General features: G+C 40.6%; 1 protein-coding gene and 1 long non-coding RNA gene across 2 annotated transcripts in view; one reads left to right on the top strand and one right to left on the bottom strand.

Moving 5' to 3' along the window:
* The first annotated feature begins 1192 nt into the window (after positions 1-1192).
* The window catches only part of LOC124179668 (cuticlin-4-like), a 34185-nt gene continuing 17597 nt past the window's right edge, over positions 1193-17780 (top strand). Inside the window, exons 1-3 of the mRNA XM_046564325.1 lie at positions 1193-1822; positions 5362-5399; positions 8928-8985. Coding sequence (XP_046420281.1) covers positions 1756-1822; positions 5362-5399; positions 8928-8985 — 163 coding nt within the window. The 5' untranslated portion in view covers positions 1193-1755. The remainder of the gene's footprint in view (positions 1823-5361; positions 5400-8927; positions 8986-17780) is intronic.
* LOC124179679 lies at positions 16587-17376 on the bottom strand. Its single transcript, XR_006870124.1, has 2 exons — positions 17077-17376; positions 16587-16736 (listed from the first exon to the last, which is right to left on the bottom strand). It is a non-coding gene; the product is annotated as an uncharacterized LOC124179679 (long non-coding RNA).

Genomic DNA, 17780 nt, shown 5'->3' on the forward strand with positions numbered 1-17780 from the left:
TACGCAAACTAATAGTCAGCTGGCGTCAAGTATATGAGATAGCGTTTAGTCAGTCAAACTACCACCAGACATTGACGTTCATTCGGCACATGAATGCGCTAAGATAAACAATTATTTGTCTGAAAACCATCAAAAACTTTTGACTTAACCTTCCCGTACTAACAATAAGGTAACAACGAGTTGTCTGCTCGATTTGACTTATACTTGGCATTTCAGAGAACATTCGTAAACATGAAGTATACGGCATGTCAACGTCAAGTTCACTTTCTTGTCGATCTATGGCCAATCAAAAATATCCCAACTTTTGTCCATGTTTTGCCAACAATGCGTCGACATTTTTTTTAATTGGACAGTACGACAACTTTTTGTAGTCGAATGACAGTGAGCCTCTGGATAAGTGTACTACCTAGGTTCGGAATGATCGACTTATCATAAACTTACTATGTCTCTCGTCGAATTCTTGATTTTTATGTTGAATATAGCAGAGGGATCAGGTTGCGCAAACCATGTATGTATGCATGTATGTGCACACATACAAGCCGGTTGCGAGCGATGGTTAATGTGTCCAATTTGGGCGATGACTCGATGGAGCATCGTCAAATCGGGCTGAGGAGGGGGGGGGGGGATTCTGAAGGTAAATGGATGACGGAGGAGGATACCTTTCGCCAACACGCCAAGATCAAGAAACGTGCGGTGGGCTGTGGCGTTGAAGGAGAGCGAGAGAGAGAGCGAGCGTCCATGCCTCTACCGATGAGAGAGTAAAATAATACTCGAGACTTCGAGAGCCCGCGTATACTCCGTTGAGAAACCCAGGGGATTGGGTACCTTGGGTAGCCAGTCTCGATTCTCCCGCCGAACGTTAAGGACGCCGAGTGTTGTGCCAGCTCGGAGTCGCAGAGGGCAGAGGGATAATCAATCCCGAAAGCAAGTGTAGTGTCGTGCCCGCAAAATGAATTTACAACAACAACAACAATAATAATAATACTAATGACAACAACTGTATGAACGACGACGAACGATAAGCGAAAGGATTCAATAATAGACGAAAGAGTCGATCGACTGCAAAGCGTGTATATCATTATAACGCCTGTACGTAAATCGAAGGTGAACGGATAACTGCTCGCGTTGGAAACTGAGTAAAAATTGTCTTGTAATCTCGAGTAATATGAGGATCAAAGTTTGGACGTGATATCAAAAACATGTGGAAAAAGAAAACGCGGTAAAACCTGTACGCTATATTAGATTGCAATACATCGATGTATGATTCGACAGCTCTTTAGCATTGCCATAGAAGAAATCGATGAACAATGAGTTATGGTTTGCTGGTGAATATTACAGCGGCAAGATTAAATGAAGGAAACCACAGTTGTTTATCGAATTATACCGATGCACGATATACATTGTCAGTGGAAACCTGAAGGATGATGGATTTGATATCAAGACACGTGTTGAAGGTTTATAAATCAAACACAATCGATCGACTGGAAGCAGAAAGGAAAGAAGTAAAAATCATTCATTAGTCCTAATAACAATCCTTGTCGTTACGACCGAAAGCCATAGTCTGATGATTTCTTGCTTCTATATAGAACAACTGTGCACAGTTTTATCAGACATCCGCACCACGTGATACTATAACCTTTTACGCACGTAAATGAATCCAACTTTCGCGTAAAATTCGATATTCCCGATAACGTTAATTATCATTTGATCGTCAGAGCAGTGTGGCCGCGAGGTGACGGATTATTAACTTTTGTGATGAAAGTTAATTTTTTCCCTCATTTGGATACATTTACCTGCAAAAAGTCATACCAGCATAAAACAGGTAAGATTTTAAATGCTGTTAATTTTATAAATGAATGAATAAATAATAATTTTCCGGTGGTGGCGCCCCGAGGGTTGCTCAATACTTCGACGTAGGCGTTGAAATCACAAGTCGTGTAAAAGCAATTAATTACACTGTGCTATAAAAAGGAGCCCAAGGTTTCTTCGCTTCCTCCGCACATTAATTATATACGATCCGAATATAATCGGCTGCAGGCTGCAGCTCGGCTTGTCCGCACCATGTTATATTTCCGCTGCTGCATGCTGATGTTACTGTATGCTCTTTGCCATTGTAATCGTCACATGACTACATCGTCTAACGATGAGGATGAAGTTAGTAACGTTACTGTAACGACGCATGTTTAAGATAAATGGCTAATTCGCATCTTTAGGAATGTACGAGATTTCGTATAAACGAAGCAAAAACCAGTATAAACAAAATATAATTTAATTTTGAAAAGCCAACTCCTTGAAAGTCATTCTTAAATTACCCAATAATGTTCATTTTTAACCTGAGGTTTCGTTACGTCAACGTTTATACTAACTTCAGCCTGATATGTAGTATGCGTAACAGTCATTTTTGCCAGATCGTATACGTTGTTCCCGCTTGTTCCGAGACCGTATTGAACACCTACAGAATAAGGAAGCCGAAAGTGCCAAAACAGCCTGAAATTAAACTCCGCGTTAGTAGATAGTTGCACTCGTAACTAAACCAATCGCGCGTATGCGTATCTTCTATAACAGAGCTCCGCGTATATTCAATACCACTCATATTACCGCACAGCTTGTGTAAATACGCTGTTGTAACGCGCTACGATACACATTTTTTTTATACCGCATGTTCCGCAGACTGTTACGAAATTTTTACCTATACGTTTATCCCCTACATGCCGTGGACAATTATCGAGAATTCTAGTTCGTCTTCTATGATATGACCGGCAAACGTTCGTTGAAATTAGTTTGCTCTCCCGTCGGCCGCTAGATTTTTCAAATTGCGAGGTCGATCGGAAAGATCTTGGCCGCAAGATTACCCAGTTCTCCGTATTTAATATCCAGCCAGGTAGTCCTACGGTCGATAGACGATACTTATCGACGCATCGAGCAATGCCCACGTTGCCTCGGCAGTCGTCCTTCAAACGGGGGACCGGAGACTCGACTGTTCACCAGACTGCACGGATAGAGCGCAACCGATATCTCCAAACGCGCATACCTTAATTATTTATCCTTGACTCGCACGGACGAACAAATCATCACGTGTCAAGTATTTTCGTCCATAGATACTTGATATTTTCATTCTCGGCGAGTCTCCTCACCGACGAAATATTGCGATATTCGAATTGTGCTCCTGCTATTTCGAAAGGCATACACGTACAATAATTTAGATCCAGGTAAACTCTCTGATCTTCTCTGCGAAGCACTTATAGTTGGATGCCCTTCAGTCAACCGTGACCTTCAATTCCCTTTTTCTTCTTATTTTCTTTCTTCTCTCGGGTTTTAATGTCATCAGGGAAGAATGTTTAATCACGGATGCCCGCGACGAGGCACCTCGAGGATCCTGTCTGCAGGTCGATAACCGAGCGTAGGGAATCTTTTACGAAAGTGCCTGCTCTCGTCTGGTTCGGTTTGATTGTTGTGGTTGTGGTTCTCCTGTAGGAATGAGAATCAGACACGTGTACATTGCACCAACATTCACGGTGTTTATTTTTTTTTTTACCGTCCACCTGCTTCCGGAGTAGAAATCGAAAGGTGCACGGTGGGAATCGCCTCATCGCTTCCCCCCAACCCGACTACGAAATCAATCTCGATGCATGCTTTTTTAGGATTTTCTTCATTTTTATCGGAGACGCTGTTCCCATGACCAGATTTTTCTTCTAAATAATTATTATTTGAGCGTTCAGCGTTCCTACAATATACAGGAGTTACCGCAGCCGCGGATCGAGGATTTAACGATTTCTTGCGCAACTTATACGGTATTCATACGCTACGTGTAGTTATCAGTTATGCAATTCGAGTTCCCGGCAACAATGAGTCGACGTCACCTTATCCCGATCCGTACGTGTTCGAAATCTTTCGGCTATGGGTACACGTACAGACGTACTAAGAACTTGGCTGGCTGGAGAAATTGCCGTTGGGAATATGAAAAGAGGGGTGTTCGAGGAATAGTCAGGAAACGGTTCTCCTCTCTGCTTCGTCAAACTTCATAACCGACTATCCAACGTGCTCGGGGTACGGAGGCGTCCACCGTAAAATTTGACAAAGAACATTACGGTTCGCTCCAGGAGCTGTACGTACTTTACCCCGTGCGCTCAGCTTTTTATGATCTCCGCGAAGCGGCTGTAAACAAGAAATACGGTTTACCAAGTAAACATCAGCGAACCGATCGACCGTGTTTTATTCCCCGATGCACCCCGGGCTCTGATATTTCCTCGTGCTCAACACGAGCATCCGTAACGTCTGATTGGTATGTTTTGCGATGTTCGGACCTATTTCCGGTAATACGTGGACAAACCGAACAGGAGCTACGACAATTCTTGCTCTGCACTGTCGTGATCCTGTCATTCTCACAGTCACTGGACGAAGAAAGAGAAGGAAAAAATTAGCGTCCGACCAAAATATGATTTTCAGTCGAAACCGAAACCGAAACTTATGTAGTTAAGTTAAAATTTAGTTAAATTTTCAACATACCCGGAAATCTAGTGTTTTTCCTAGCTTTGTAACAGATTATTCGATTAGAAATAAAAGACCTTAATTTATTAGGAAATCACTTTATTTTGGAATTCAATGTAGGTGAAAAATTAATTTCGAACATACCCGACAGTGCCCGATAGGACACGAACGCCAGTTCCCGCCGAGCCAAAGTTTCGGCCAATCCGGCCGAAACTGAAACCAAAACCGAAACTTGAGTCTGTCTTTAGAAAAAACAAAGCCCATGTATCTGCGTACAAATTTCACGGTGGCGTAGATTCTTCGTGGGGCATTGTTTCATCGCGATCGTTGCACGTTTAGGATTAGGGTACGGATGCGAACAGAGTTTCCGAGGTCAACAGTCAGCCGTCAGCTGTGCCGGTCCGCAGGCATGGTAGTCTAAAAAGTGAACGCAATTTATCCGCATTTAATGTGTTACTTTCTCAAGAGACCGGGGCCACTACTAGCTGAGGCGAAAACGTTGATCGAGGTTCACGAATACACACGCGAGATCTCCTCGCCGCCTGCGGAGAACAGCTTGTAGGCGGAACCGTCGGCTCGCTGACTCCAGGAGTGAAATCTCCGCGTCTCGTCGTTCGTGTCGGTACCCACTTCGCGATATACTTACCACCCCGCGCACCATCGTGCAAACTCTAACCAATATGCAGATATTAGAAAATCTATAGAAAACTCGGAGAAGACGAAAGTGTCTGCGGTGTGGCTATAATAGGGAAATTACATACATGCAATGTCTATACGTGTGTGGTGTACGTGCGAGCAAAAGGCTTACACTGTAGGCGCAATGCCGCCGCCTGTTCGACCCAGATATTAATAAGACTTTCTCTTTTATTTTAGCCATGGTGAGGCGAGAGGCCACGCTGCTAATTCTATTGGTGAGTAAAACAATTATTACTGATCATCGTTTTTTTTCACTTTACCCATAATGCTGATTATCATGATCATATAATCCATGCTCTGCGTCAACAAACAACAACAGTGCGATCGCTCGAATTTTTTTTTTTAATATATATATTGCTGCTTGTACCGCGTTGCATGAATAAATTACCAACAAAAGTTGAGCGATTGCATTTTCTTTAATCTTCCTCCGGAATTTACTTTATTATCTCAAGTTTGCAGATTGCCTTCTGCAGATGATTTACCGACGTGTATAAACACCAATTAGTGACGATGACCTTGCCGTTGCATTGTAAAAAAATTTCTTTTTTCGTTCAGCCTTTTCCAACCTGGGCGCTGCTGCTACAGTCAGGCAAGCGAGGATAAAAATATGAGTTCGCAACAACTAAAACTCAAGTATCATTAGATAATGATTATTGCAGTCATACACCGGTAGGGATAATGAAGCCATGTTTTCAGACCGCGTGTGCCGAGTTCAGTGATTCCTTTTCTTCTCGTACAATATAACGTATCCCATACATCTATGTGTTACATCTGTATGCGTGAACCGCGCACGCTGTCCAGTTGTGATCTTTGCTAGTTCTATTGACCCGTTTAAGAGCGATATACTTATATCCGTACGCGTTAATAAGCCCTAATTTTTTCACGAATGACATCCAGCGAATGGCGCGATTTATGCATTTATTTCGCGTTGTTTATCAATTATAGCACAAGGCGAATAGTATTATTTTAGCAGTCGAATTGAACTACAAGGTGTGGAGTATTAATGACTTTATTCGTATATTTCAATGCCAAATGCTAAATACGCTTGGCTTATTGTTTCGGGCAAGTGAGTTCGAAGCACACTCTCTACACGTGATATATTCTTTCATTTTGACGGAGATGAAAGTGAAATTAACTGTTAAAAAAAAAAGAAATTTATTATCAATCCTTGCGCTATCAAGTGTCAACGTAAAGGGGGGTTTAAGTATCATGTACATGAAGTTTTCTCATGCTGCGGATAAAGATTAAAGAGTGGCCCGTGAGCAAATATGGCCAAACGTCGCGAGACACAATCTATTCGAATGTCGTCAGAGCCCCGCCTACTTTTACTTCTCTCTCCCGCAAACGGCGAGTTTAGCTATCCATTCATACATAATAAGATGATAGGAAGCTACGGCGTGTACGGCAAGTTAGTTGTATGCAGTGATGGTAAATTGCATGAAGTGGAAGCAAAAAAATATGCCAAATTTGAGGATGGATGAAAGATAAATGTGTCGAGGATTGGAAATGCCGTCGAGGCGCGACTACGCATCGTTTGTATACTGCATACCTACACCTATGCATATACGCGTACTTGTATTATTATATATACTCGCATACATTGCGTAATTGACCGAGTTAAATCGTCTTGAACAGCGATTTGCCTACTTCGGAGGCTGTCTTCGTCTTTTGTGGGCATGCGGCACGTTCTACGGCACCACGGCAGCTACTCACGCGCATTGTAGAGTGCAGAGTGGTATCACAACCTTGCGTTAGACCTCCTCGAGGAGGCCCAGTCTTTGCACGTAATCGGGTTTATTATATAGGTATACGCATAGATGTTTTTTCTATTACAGGATGAGTGCTTCTGGTCACAGTGATCGCCCGGTAAGCCAAATGAATGTAATATACGGAGAGAACTGACGAATACTCACGAACAATGAGTATAAGATTCGAAATTGAGTACGTGTCGATGCGTCCAAAACGTCGTCTTGAGAAATTGTTAAAATTACTTTCTAGTTCTCGTGTATATGTGTAATACGTACAGACAAACAGCATGTATTAATTGTTGTTGCCCGTACTGTTATTGTCACGATTGACGCGGTACAGTCACGGATCTCTGCAAGTACAACTTACACCTATTCGTGCCGATTTCTGCGTAGGACGTCATCCTTGGTGGCCCGCCTCTGCGATACTCTATAGCCATAATATGCAATGTATGTACGGGGAAACATGTAAATTTTTTTGCGTATAGATATTGCGAGTATATAGTCGTGTGCGTGGACACGTATACCGATTTTTATAGGGGTATCGATATAGCTCTGCGAACACGTTTGGCGACATCGCTGCTGCTTCGTCTGTATTCCAAAGGCATGGTCCACGAGACCACGACGCCGACGTAGCAGCAGCAGCAACAGCGTTTCAAGTGACGTCAGATTATCCACGTACACGTATATATAGGTATAATAGTGGACATATAAGGACGCCCACCACTGCGACTTGCCTTGTGAACTGGTTAGTCATCCGACGAACGCCCGGACTTGGCGTATCTTGTCCCTCACATGCTACAAAGTCTCATACGTAACGCTCTTATACAAATCGCGTACAGTTGTTTATTCGCGTTTATTCAAAATTTCACCCGATGTATGTCAAAAACGATGCGATTTGGGTTTGTTGCAAGAAAGCTGATCATGATTGTTTCTATAAAACATGAAGAGAAAGTTATTCGGGTATGTAAAGATGACTGATTAAAAATTCGCGACGCTGCAGATGCTGATTTTGATGCTTTGCTGAGACCGATTTTACAATATTGCACTTACTATATAATATTAACCTCCACATTACTGGATCCAAACTTTCGTGCAGATTTTTCTTTGGCGTATACTCAAGCCAGCGCTTTACATCGCTTGGGCCATACGTCTTTTACTCCTCCCTTTCGAATTCTCCCGCTCCGCTGCAGCCGTGCCGGGTAAAACTCGCCAAGGTTCTCGTATCTCCGCGGTTCTCGGCCGTTTACCTTATATAGCAAGCAAGGCATATAAACTTTGAAATATACGTCCGATTTATTCGTATCACATTATATCATTCATTTATTCTCATAATAATGATAATGATAATGATAATAATAATAATAATAATTCTTCATTAATCACAATTACGTTTTCAAATACATGGACGTAAGAGTAGAGTAAAGCAATGGGTTGGCGGTGGTAGTCGAAACACCCGCATTTGCATTTACACGAGGGACAAGGGAAACTGCCGAAAACCTTGTCCATACGGTCGGTAATGAGAGATTTGAAAATAATGTATTGACTGCATTTGATTTTACAATTCAGGTAGCTTTATAAATTTTCAATTCTAAATATATCATACGCAGCATTATTGACATGGAAGGAAGGGTGCCTGCAGCTTGCAGGGCACTTTTATTTTCATTTGTCAATCCAGTCCGTACACGGCAACTTGGTACAATATAGCACGCGTCGTTGTCCCCAAGAGATGAAAGTGGCTCAGCGAGTGGTTTGTTCGATCCCGAGCCGGTTCTAAAGTCTCCGAACAATTTATTGCCGAGAATAGATACTCTTCATCCAAGTTATCTGAGTATTTCATCAATTATCGCGGTATGGCCGCAGGACAACTGCTCTATTCATCGAATCATTATATCGAGCGAGTCACAATGCGTTGGGAGCCTTTGTTTTTCAATCACTCAATTTCCAACGATCGATTCTTGACGTCATGAAGTCAAATTTTTCTGATCTTTGTTCCAGGTCACAATACTGAGGCACAGTACTACACATGCCGCCCAAATACCTGCCCTACCGACCAGTGAGTATGCCATATTCAACAATAATCAGATAATATGGAACAAAATATGTTGGAATTGAACTTTGCAAACAATAATAAGGAACCGTACCTACATAACATAACACCGTAATACCATTCACTGATGTATCTAACAAAGTCCCTAAATGCGAATAATTTTTTTTAATTATCGTGATCTTTGTTATCGTTTTAATACGTTGCATCGTTATTTATTTTTTTTTTTTTTTTTGAATTACGGAGCGCCTTTCCGCTTACACTGCATGCATTGAATCGGTGAAAATAAAAACTTCTCTTTCAATGTTCATCGTCATCTTTCTCTTTCTTCTTCTCTCTTTCCCCTCATTACTGTGTACTGTTTGATAATGGAGAGTATGTAGTGCCAAGACGGATGCCGTACCTGCAGACTCATTCTAGACTTGTATGTACTCTCGCGTGGATGATCTGAAATCTAGGTCGCACGATTCTACGCTCACCTTCCTCCTTCCCTCGAAACGGAAGGTCATCGTTTCTCGGTCTGGTATAAAGAATGTGTAGGTAAGAATGTCGGCTCACCCTCACAGCGAGATCCACTTCCGCACCGGATCAGATGTGTTGGTACGAATGTCGCGCCTTTAACTTGATCAATTTCTCAACCTGTGACAAGTGGAAAAATTACAGGAATGAAACACCACGAATAACCTATGAAATTAATGAAAAAAGTTCTCGGATTCATTGACAATTTTCCTGCAAAAGGAAAAAATGGCAAATTGCATAGTAACAAAATGTTTCAATTAATCCTACATGTAGGAAATTCGAACGCGCTTTCGTGCGAAAAAAAACTTGTCAAAGGTGGCTATTTTTACAAGGCACCTGCCTAACGATGTGGTAGAACTTTGAGGGACGATAGAGTTTCTCGTATGCTGTAATTTCGATGTCTGGTAATATAGATTCAGTATTTTTCCTCCTTCTGGTACTAATATTGTTTTACAAAAATTTCAACCAATAATTATGGCAACAATAAAATATTTCCCCAAAAGTGGAGATATACGTGGCATTCTACCAACTCAACCCACCGCGAATCTTGACATTTTTAATTTAGCTGAAACTTGGCTATCTTTTTGCATTCTGTGAAAAAAGGTACCTTGATTCTTTTCAAATTTTTTTTGACAAACCGTTCATGAGATACGAATTTTGGAAAAGTTTAATAATTTTTCTTTCAAACACTTATAATTTAGAAAAAATCCTTGATTTCGAACGTTTTTTTTTTTTTTTTATTACAAATTGTGTGATTCAAGTGTACTTTTTAAAAATGCAATTAAAAAAATATTAAAAACTTTTTCTTGAAATCACTCTCAATGTTAAAGATCAATCTTTATTCGAAATCGTGCAATAGAGTTTTCGAGTTTCTGCTATTGTTTTAGTCTTTGTACCTACATCGGATATTAAGATTATTGGCAGCTTTGTCATAATTTGCAATTGTTTAAAACTTTACTTTGATGTTTGGTAAGCTAGTTGGTTTTCAGACCAATTCGCATAGCGCTTGACATGTTAAAATTTGTTGATTAAATGGCAACTGAAGACTAAATACTTGCTCGTGCTGCTGCTCTTTTTATCCCACCCTCAACGCCGTCGCAAGGTCCTTTACTATGATGGTTCGCGAGAAATGCCATTCGGCATTTATTTCAAACTATTCTTCTCGATAGCAAATATTTATAAAATTTTTGTAGTTTTTGAACTGTTGTCGAACTTCATCAGAAAAAATAATAAATTTGTTTAACATTTTTAGGCAAGTTTTTAATAAAGTTTGTGATAATTCGTAAAAACGTGAACTTCATTTGCATCATGGGTGATACGTTGAAAGTGATTTCAGGCTTAAATGAAAATCATTGATGTAAAATATTCAAACGATAAAGATATAAAAAATAAAATTTGATAGCAAAAATCGCGTTCTAAATACTGATTCGTTATTTCAACAATTTTTTACTACTCGTATGTTTAATAAGACATTTTATAGAGACATTGCAAGTAATGTTTGAAGTTTTAAATAAACAAAATGGATTTCATCAATTTCAAGAATTCAAAATCGAAAGTATGAAAAATCAAGTTGAAAAAATTCATATTCATGAATTTTTCAAAAAGTCATAAGCAGTTGAAAAAAAACTTGAAATTTTTGAAAATTCATATCTCATGAACATTTTCAAAAAAAAAAGTTTTTCACAGAATACAGAAAGATAACCAAGTTTCGGCCAGATCAAAAATGTCAATATTTGCAGCAGGTTGAATTGGTATGGAATGCCCTACATACCATACGTATGTATAATATACATTCCACTCTGATGAAAATTAGCTTGAATGAATAGAAGTTTAACTAGTTTCTCCATTGTTAAGTACCTATGTACTACTATACTTAATTACAAGGGTTTCTCCGAAAACGGTCGAGCACGTTTTCGCCGGCTTGAACTACTTTTTTTCATTTTAGAAATTACGGCTATAAGAATAACGATTTCCATAATAACTTACATCCATGCCAGATATACAAATCTGAACATGCGATATTGCGAGTTCTTGATTCCGTACAAAGGTATGAAAAAATCTGTTATTACTCGGACCAATTACGTCTGCACGTCTTCACCGATCAGTCTTGAAAATAACATAACTGCGAGTCATGGTGATAAATAAGGCGATGCGAACAACGGCTAGGAGCGATCGCGGATATAATCTACCTGTACGGGATGGATTATAGATCCTGTGTGTAACGTGACTCGGGTCGATCGTCGTGAGGTAGGATGTACGAGATAAGAGACGTGTGATTGACACACGCATCGGTGGCAGTTATAGATGCGTGTATGCGATAACCGTGTATGTCCATACATGCAATGCAATCTCGCATCACGTACCACTACTTCTGTGGGGGTAAGTTTTTGCTCCTCCGCAAGGAACAAATTGGCCCTCGCGTAATGTTTGCATAGAGGGGGTATACCTGCGTACACCATTTAACTCAGGTACCTACAACAAGTGTACAACGAAGGCACCTGCCTATGAATGTTACAGTTGTTGAGACTTGGAGATATTATGCTCGACAAGTTTTTTGCCAGCTTTGGAGATGATACAGCAACTGGCCTTTTATTTTCTCTAGGCTCGCTTCGCCCCGGGATGTCGTGTTGATTGCAAATCTCCCATTGTGATCTGGCGTAATATAGCATAGCTTGGAACAATACCTACGCGGCTACCTGTTTATACCGCTTATACACTTTCGAAGCGTTAATTAACAACGGACGAGATAAACATCCTTTGCAGCGGGCGTAATTCACTGTGACGAGGGACTTTAGGCTTATCGTATAATGCCTCTCCCTACCCAGCTATATTATGCGTAATTGGACTGTATGCACGCGGGCTATACCTGTAGAATACCACCGTCTACACGATGACCAACTTCCCTGAGTGTCAGAAAGTTGAAAATATATTAACATCGGAGAATCGGTAAGTTGGTAAAAGGCACAGAGAAGAACAAGGGCTTTGTTTGGTTCTTTATTCCTATTTCCTGTTTTCGCGGGCAATCTCCGGCAATGTGCATGTGTGTACGTATATTCAGGTGCAAAGAAGTGAGCGGCAATCGGCTTCGCGTAGAAAACGGCAAGGTCGATGGTGTTGAGAAAGAAAAATTCCGAATTATTTGTTGGATGTTGGGAAATCGCACCAAATCGTAATGTATACAATATATGTTTATACATATAACGCGAGAATGGTTTACGCGTTTTTCCATGCGTATTTACCGTACACAAAGAACCCGTTTCTATGACGGTCGAATGAGTCTGCGAATGCGCATGCGCGGAGTACCGAAAAAACCACTTTCAAGTCCTAGGAGTTAAAACGGGTCTTTTCCGTGCTGTGCGCATGCGCTGTGGCGGACAAATCCGACATTACGTGACTCTAACCTCAGTTTTGTGATTCGTGAAAGAACGCGTAACGTACTCTCGTTGTGTAAAGAATCGTGTGCAACAAGGAGGCCACGATCTTTTCGCCTAGCGTATTTGCAATATTCGTCTTCTGCTCACCTACGACTCATATTGCAAACTTACGCTTCGCCCGAAAAAACCGAGTTTGCGTCCTTGTTACACGATATACTATTCTCGCGTATTATTCGTTCCTAGAAATATACGCTTATACGCACGGGGTCAATTAATCCAATTACCCGCTGCATATCCGTGTACATTTCCAGTATTATAGGGTATAAGGTACAGTTATATACGGAGTCAATGAACCTTGATTTGAGTCTGGCAAATCTATTAACGTAATATGTAGATGCTACACGCATAAGTGTGCATGCCTGCGAACAGGTAATTGCTTGGGGCTGTTTCTAGCTGTTAATAAGCGGTAATATTTCTCCACGAGGCTTCGGTCGCTATAACGTTTTCGTCCACCAATGGGAATTTATTTTCATCTGTAGTTAGGTACATATAGGTATGCAAAAATTTATGGTCGCCGAACGTGTTTAGCTTACAGAAACACCGAGGACAACTGTTATTATTTCCGTTAAATCATCGCTAAGATTATACATTCTTCCCGCATTGTCGATATAAAAACTACCGTGGTTGCCTGAGCAGAACGGAAAAAAAAGAAGAGAAAAAGTTATAACGAAGCAAGAAGAAGAAGAAGATACCTATTGACGTAAAATTATTTACCTACTTGGAACTGAGTTCCGACTACGTATTATACACAATACTCTACACCGGTATATGCGTATGTGATAAGTAATGTAAGGTCCTTGATACTTTTTACCTTGAACATCACTTCGTCCATCTTATAAGGTGGGGAAGAAACCGGTGGCCGGTGATGTCTGGGACTTTGGAGTCGTAAACAGGAAATGAGCCACGAATTTTACGTCTTCTTGAAGTAGTTGCAGATGAGCGTAATGATTCGTCATCATCCCTCTCAATCCACCGGTAGACATATGACGTCATCCGTATGTAACCTGTAACTTTGAACATTGTTCGTATATGGTTTAAGACGAGTTTCATCCGCCATTTAATATACGCTGTCACACTTGCTTTCTGTTCACAAGTTCTTTTTTTTACTGCTGTTACTATATTGGTCTTGTATGTGTGCTATTTTTTATTGCTCCAGACAAAAGGTCCGTTAGAAGTTATAGTTCCGATGTATTATATTATAAAATGAGAGCAAGAAGCGGACGACGAGGCGTGATAAAGTGTAATTGGCCGGTGCGAAGTGTCGTATCGATCATCAAAGAGCCGGGATCCTGATCGTGAGAATCGCTAATTACCCGGCTCCTTGCCAATCTTGCTGACTGGACACTTTAATCGTGTGACTTTTAACATTATCTACTGTATATAAACGTCCAAAGTTCGACGTGCATGGTTAGACCGGAGTATATAACCACATACACGAGTATAATTACAGTTGATGAAATCACATCGTTATATCCGCCTGGTCATCTTCGCAAAAATAAAGAATAAGAACAGACTATGCTCAAACGCCAGCAAAAAAACACGTTCTCATCCTTTTCGTTACGGGTTTCTCGTCTACTTCGCTTATATTTTATATGCAAAAAGCTTTGGATCTTTCGAACCAATTAATCCATTCTAATTATTCATCATTACCGCAAGTACAACTATTCGTTAAAAGCATGACAGCGGATGTGAGACCTCCAGAATGCGGCACAACGGAGCGGACATACGATTAGCGACTGAAAAAGAATACCGGTAATTTCGCCAATTATCGACCACTTGCAAGGGCGTAACATATATCTATTCAATTTGAGGACACCGATATTACGTGCTTGGCCGGTTTATTTTTTACATTACTTCCGCCAAACACTGCGGTGCTCTGAGCTCTCTGCTTCGGAAGGCAAACTCTACGGATAGGAGAATCCCGTTAGGATTTTTCTCGTCTCTCCGAATCAACAGAGTATAGTAGGTAGGTAGGTAGGTAGGTATAAGGTACTATAAAGAAACGGCAACCGGCTCTGGTATCAGGAGGCAGCGGTAAAATCTTCGGCCGCCCGCGGTTTATGCGATAATTATCCCCACTGAGAGGCTGTGGCTGAACGTTTCACGTTTCTTTTGCTTTCTGTGATTAATTTTTTTGTCGGATTGTTTTTTATCTTCATTTTCCGATATTCTTTGCAGTCGCGGAAAGACTTTATTCAGTAGGAATGTGGGGCTTCGCTTTTAGTAAATACCTTTAGTGTATAGTATAATAATAGACGAACCGGACTGCCGCTGACCGCGAATAAAGTGAATCTGTGTATAATATACCTTATAGTCCGTAATATCACTGTGAATACTTATACCTATACGGGAATCGACGTATTTATAACGGATCTGGAAGACACTGTACGACACGTGTTAACCTACATTTCGTGATTAAACCGCCCGCAAGAATCGATTCTGTATTACAATTAAGTCTATAGGTGTAACGCAGTAGTTCGCACGCGTTACGTGTGATTTTGAAGGACTCTAATGGCTGATGACTTTTCAATCCATCTCCGCAATTTGTTTATTGTCGCGAGGGCTGTTCCAACTATAACCAATATAAAACTAAAACAATATATAATTAAATGAAGAGTTGGATAAATATATCTACGACATAATTGCGTACAACGCGTACGTCGAATCACTGGATTTTTTTCCTCGTAACATGTAAAATCATGATACTATCTGCCAGAAACCTGCAAATAAGTGCAGAAAGACAACGGAAATTGAATTTTACGATCGCGTTCAAGACGCGCATCGCTTCCGCAGGTGTATATGCCTACCTAAGAACCGAGGTACTAAAATATTCAATCCGTCCTCTTACTGCATACACGCGGTGGATACAATCGGCAGGGTATACGTACGATCGCTGCCTACAACCGGATGTCTGTCGAGTACCCGACTTCCGGATGTCGCATCACGTGAAGACTACAGCCATCCAACCGATATAATTCGACGATTGCACCACGTTTATATCACGTATGTTTTTTTTTTTTTTAATGCATACCACGTTCTTGACTTCAAACTCAGGTACAATGTGCGCGATTACCGCTGACTTTTCAAAATTCCCCTTTTTCTTTTGAAATCCACCTTTTCTTCGTCCTCTCGGAGTAAAAATTCCAAGACAGGTTTACAGGCATCGAACGCGGTTCGATGTTCCTTTGTTCTCGCGCGGGGCGTCGTCTTCTTCTCGGTGGTGAGTCATCGCCCGAAGGGACCAGTAGACGGGACCAGACAGGCAAGTTGAAGACGAAGAAACAAGAAGAGAAGAACGAAAAAAACAGAACTCTACAAGCCTCCGAATTGCAATACGCAGTTATTCCTTGACTAAGCGATTGCTTGTAAATTCACAAGCCGCTCCGTACTTTGCGCGGAAGTAAACGAAAAACTTCATTTCCGCTTGTGCAAGTCGATCTTGAGCTAAGGAAACAATAGATCGGAATTCTCAGAATGCGTCGGTACGAACTTCCTTTTAAAATCTTTCCCCTATATAGCTTCTGCACTTTGTCACAATATTTTTGCAAAATATTGCAGGTTGACGATTAAGGGGGGAGCCTGCTTTAGAGGCTTCACAAAATCGATTTTTTCAAGGATTTTTTCGGGAAGGAAAGAAATATCCGATTGAAACGAAACTTTCAGGTTTTATTGTTATATATTTCAGCAGTCTTCTTCAATTTTTTCATTAAGATATATGTCATATTATGCCTGGTACAAGCATTTCACCGAGGCGTCTCGAGTGTGCATTTGTCGTGCGGCGGGAAAGGTGCAGGTCGCAATTTCCATCTGAAACAAAGAACCCATAAAAATTTCTACTTCTCAATAGTATACCTTCTAGTTAAACCAAGAAAATTCAACAAAAGTGAAAAATTCAACAATTTTTCGCAAATAAAAAAAAAAATTCACTTTAGATTGTTTAAAAAGTGGGTTAATCTTAACTTTCTTAAGGTTTTTTAGGTTCAACTAGAAGAGAATTTAATCCCGAGTACAATGCAATTTGTCTCGTTTCGATAGGACGTTTAGTTTTTTCCCTATCTTTCCCGCCAATTAGGAAAAATCGTAAAAATGAAAAACATCGTGCGTCAAAGTTTTCGTATATAAAAAATTGTAATTTTCTTGAACTTACCGCATTAATATGCTAATCAGCGATTCCTGGTCCATAGAGTTGCCCTTCAGACTCTTCAAAAAACTGGTTCAAAACTTCAAAAAACTGGTTCAGACTCTTCAAAAAACTGGTTGAAAACTTCAAAAAACCGCTCGTATACCTGCTCGACGCTTGCTCACTATTTCTTCTGTAACTCCAAAAATATTTCGAATTTGCGTCTGAAATTTTAGGGACACATTCTTGGATAGTTTGGGAAAACATTTATGCAAAAAAAAAAATAGATTTTTTGAAGCCTCTAAAGCAGGCTCCCCCCTTAAGCCGATCGTCCGATAAAACCAAGTTTGAGTAACGATCGATCAAGCCTTGTACATTATATCTCAAGTTCTGTGGCCGTTAGGATGAGCATGCTGAGTGCGATCATGTGAATACTTGCCGTGAGACGACCGGAGGAATAAATTAAGTAAACGATTCGAAACGATGAGAGGAAACGAAAAAAAGAGCCACCATTTAATATATGCAAAAGCACATTGTATATAACTGCAAGCGATATACAGAAGCGTTAAGAAGTTGTGTGTATTAAGTTAAATTCGTTGCGACTTTATATTCGATACTAATTCATTTCTTGTATAGCAACAGTCCGCAATAGCTGGACGTACTGCAGCTTCGCTCATTACTTACAATATTTTCTAACTGCCGACGTCACTCTTACAGTCGGGGGAACGGAA

Source organism: Neodiprion fabricii, chromosome 4 (assembly GCF_021155785.1).
Source record: "Neodiprion fabricii isolate iyNeoFabr1 chromosome 4, iyNeoFabr1.1, whole genome shotgun sequence".
Lineage (NCBI taxonomy): Eukaryota > Metazoa > Arthropoda > Insecta > Hymenoptera > Diprionidae > Neodiprion > Neodiprion fabricii.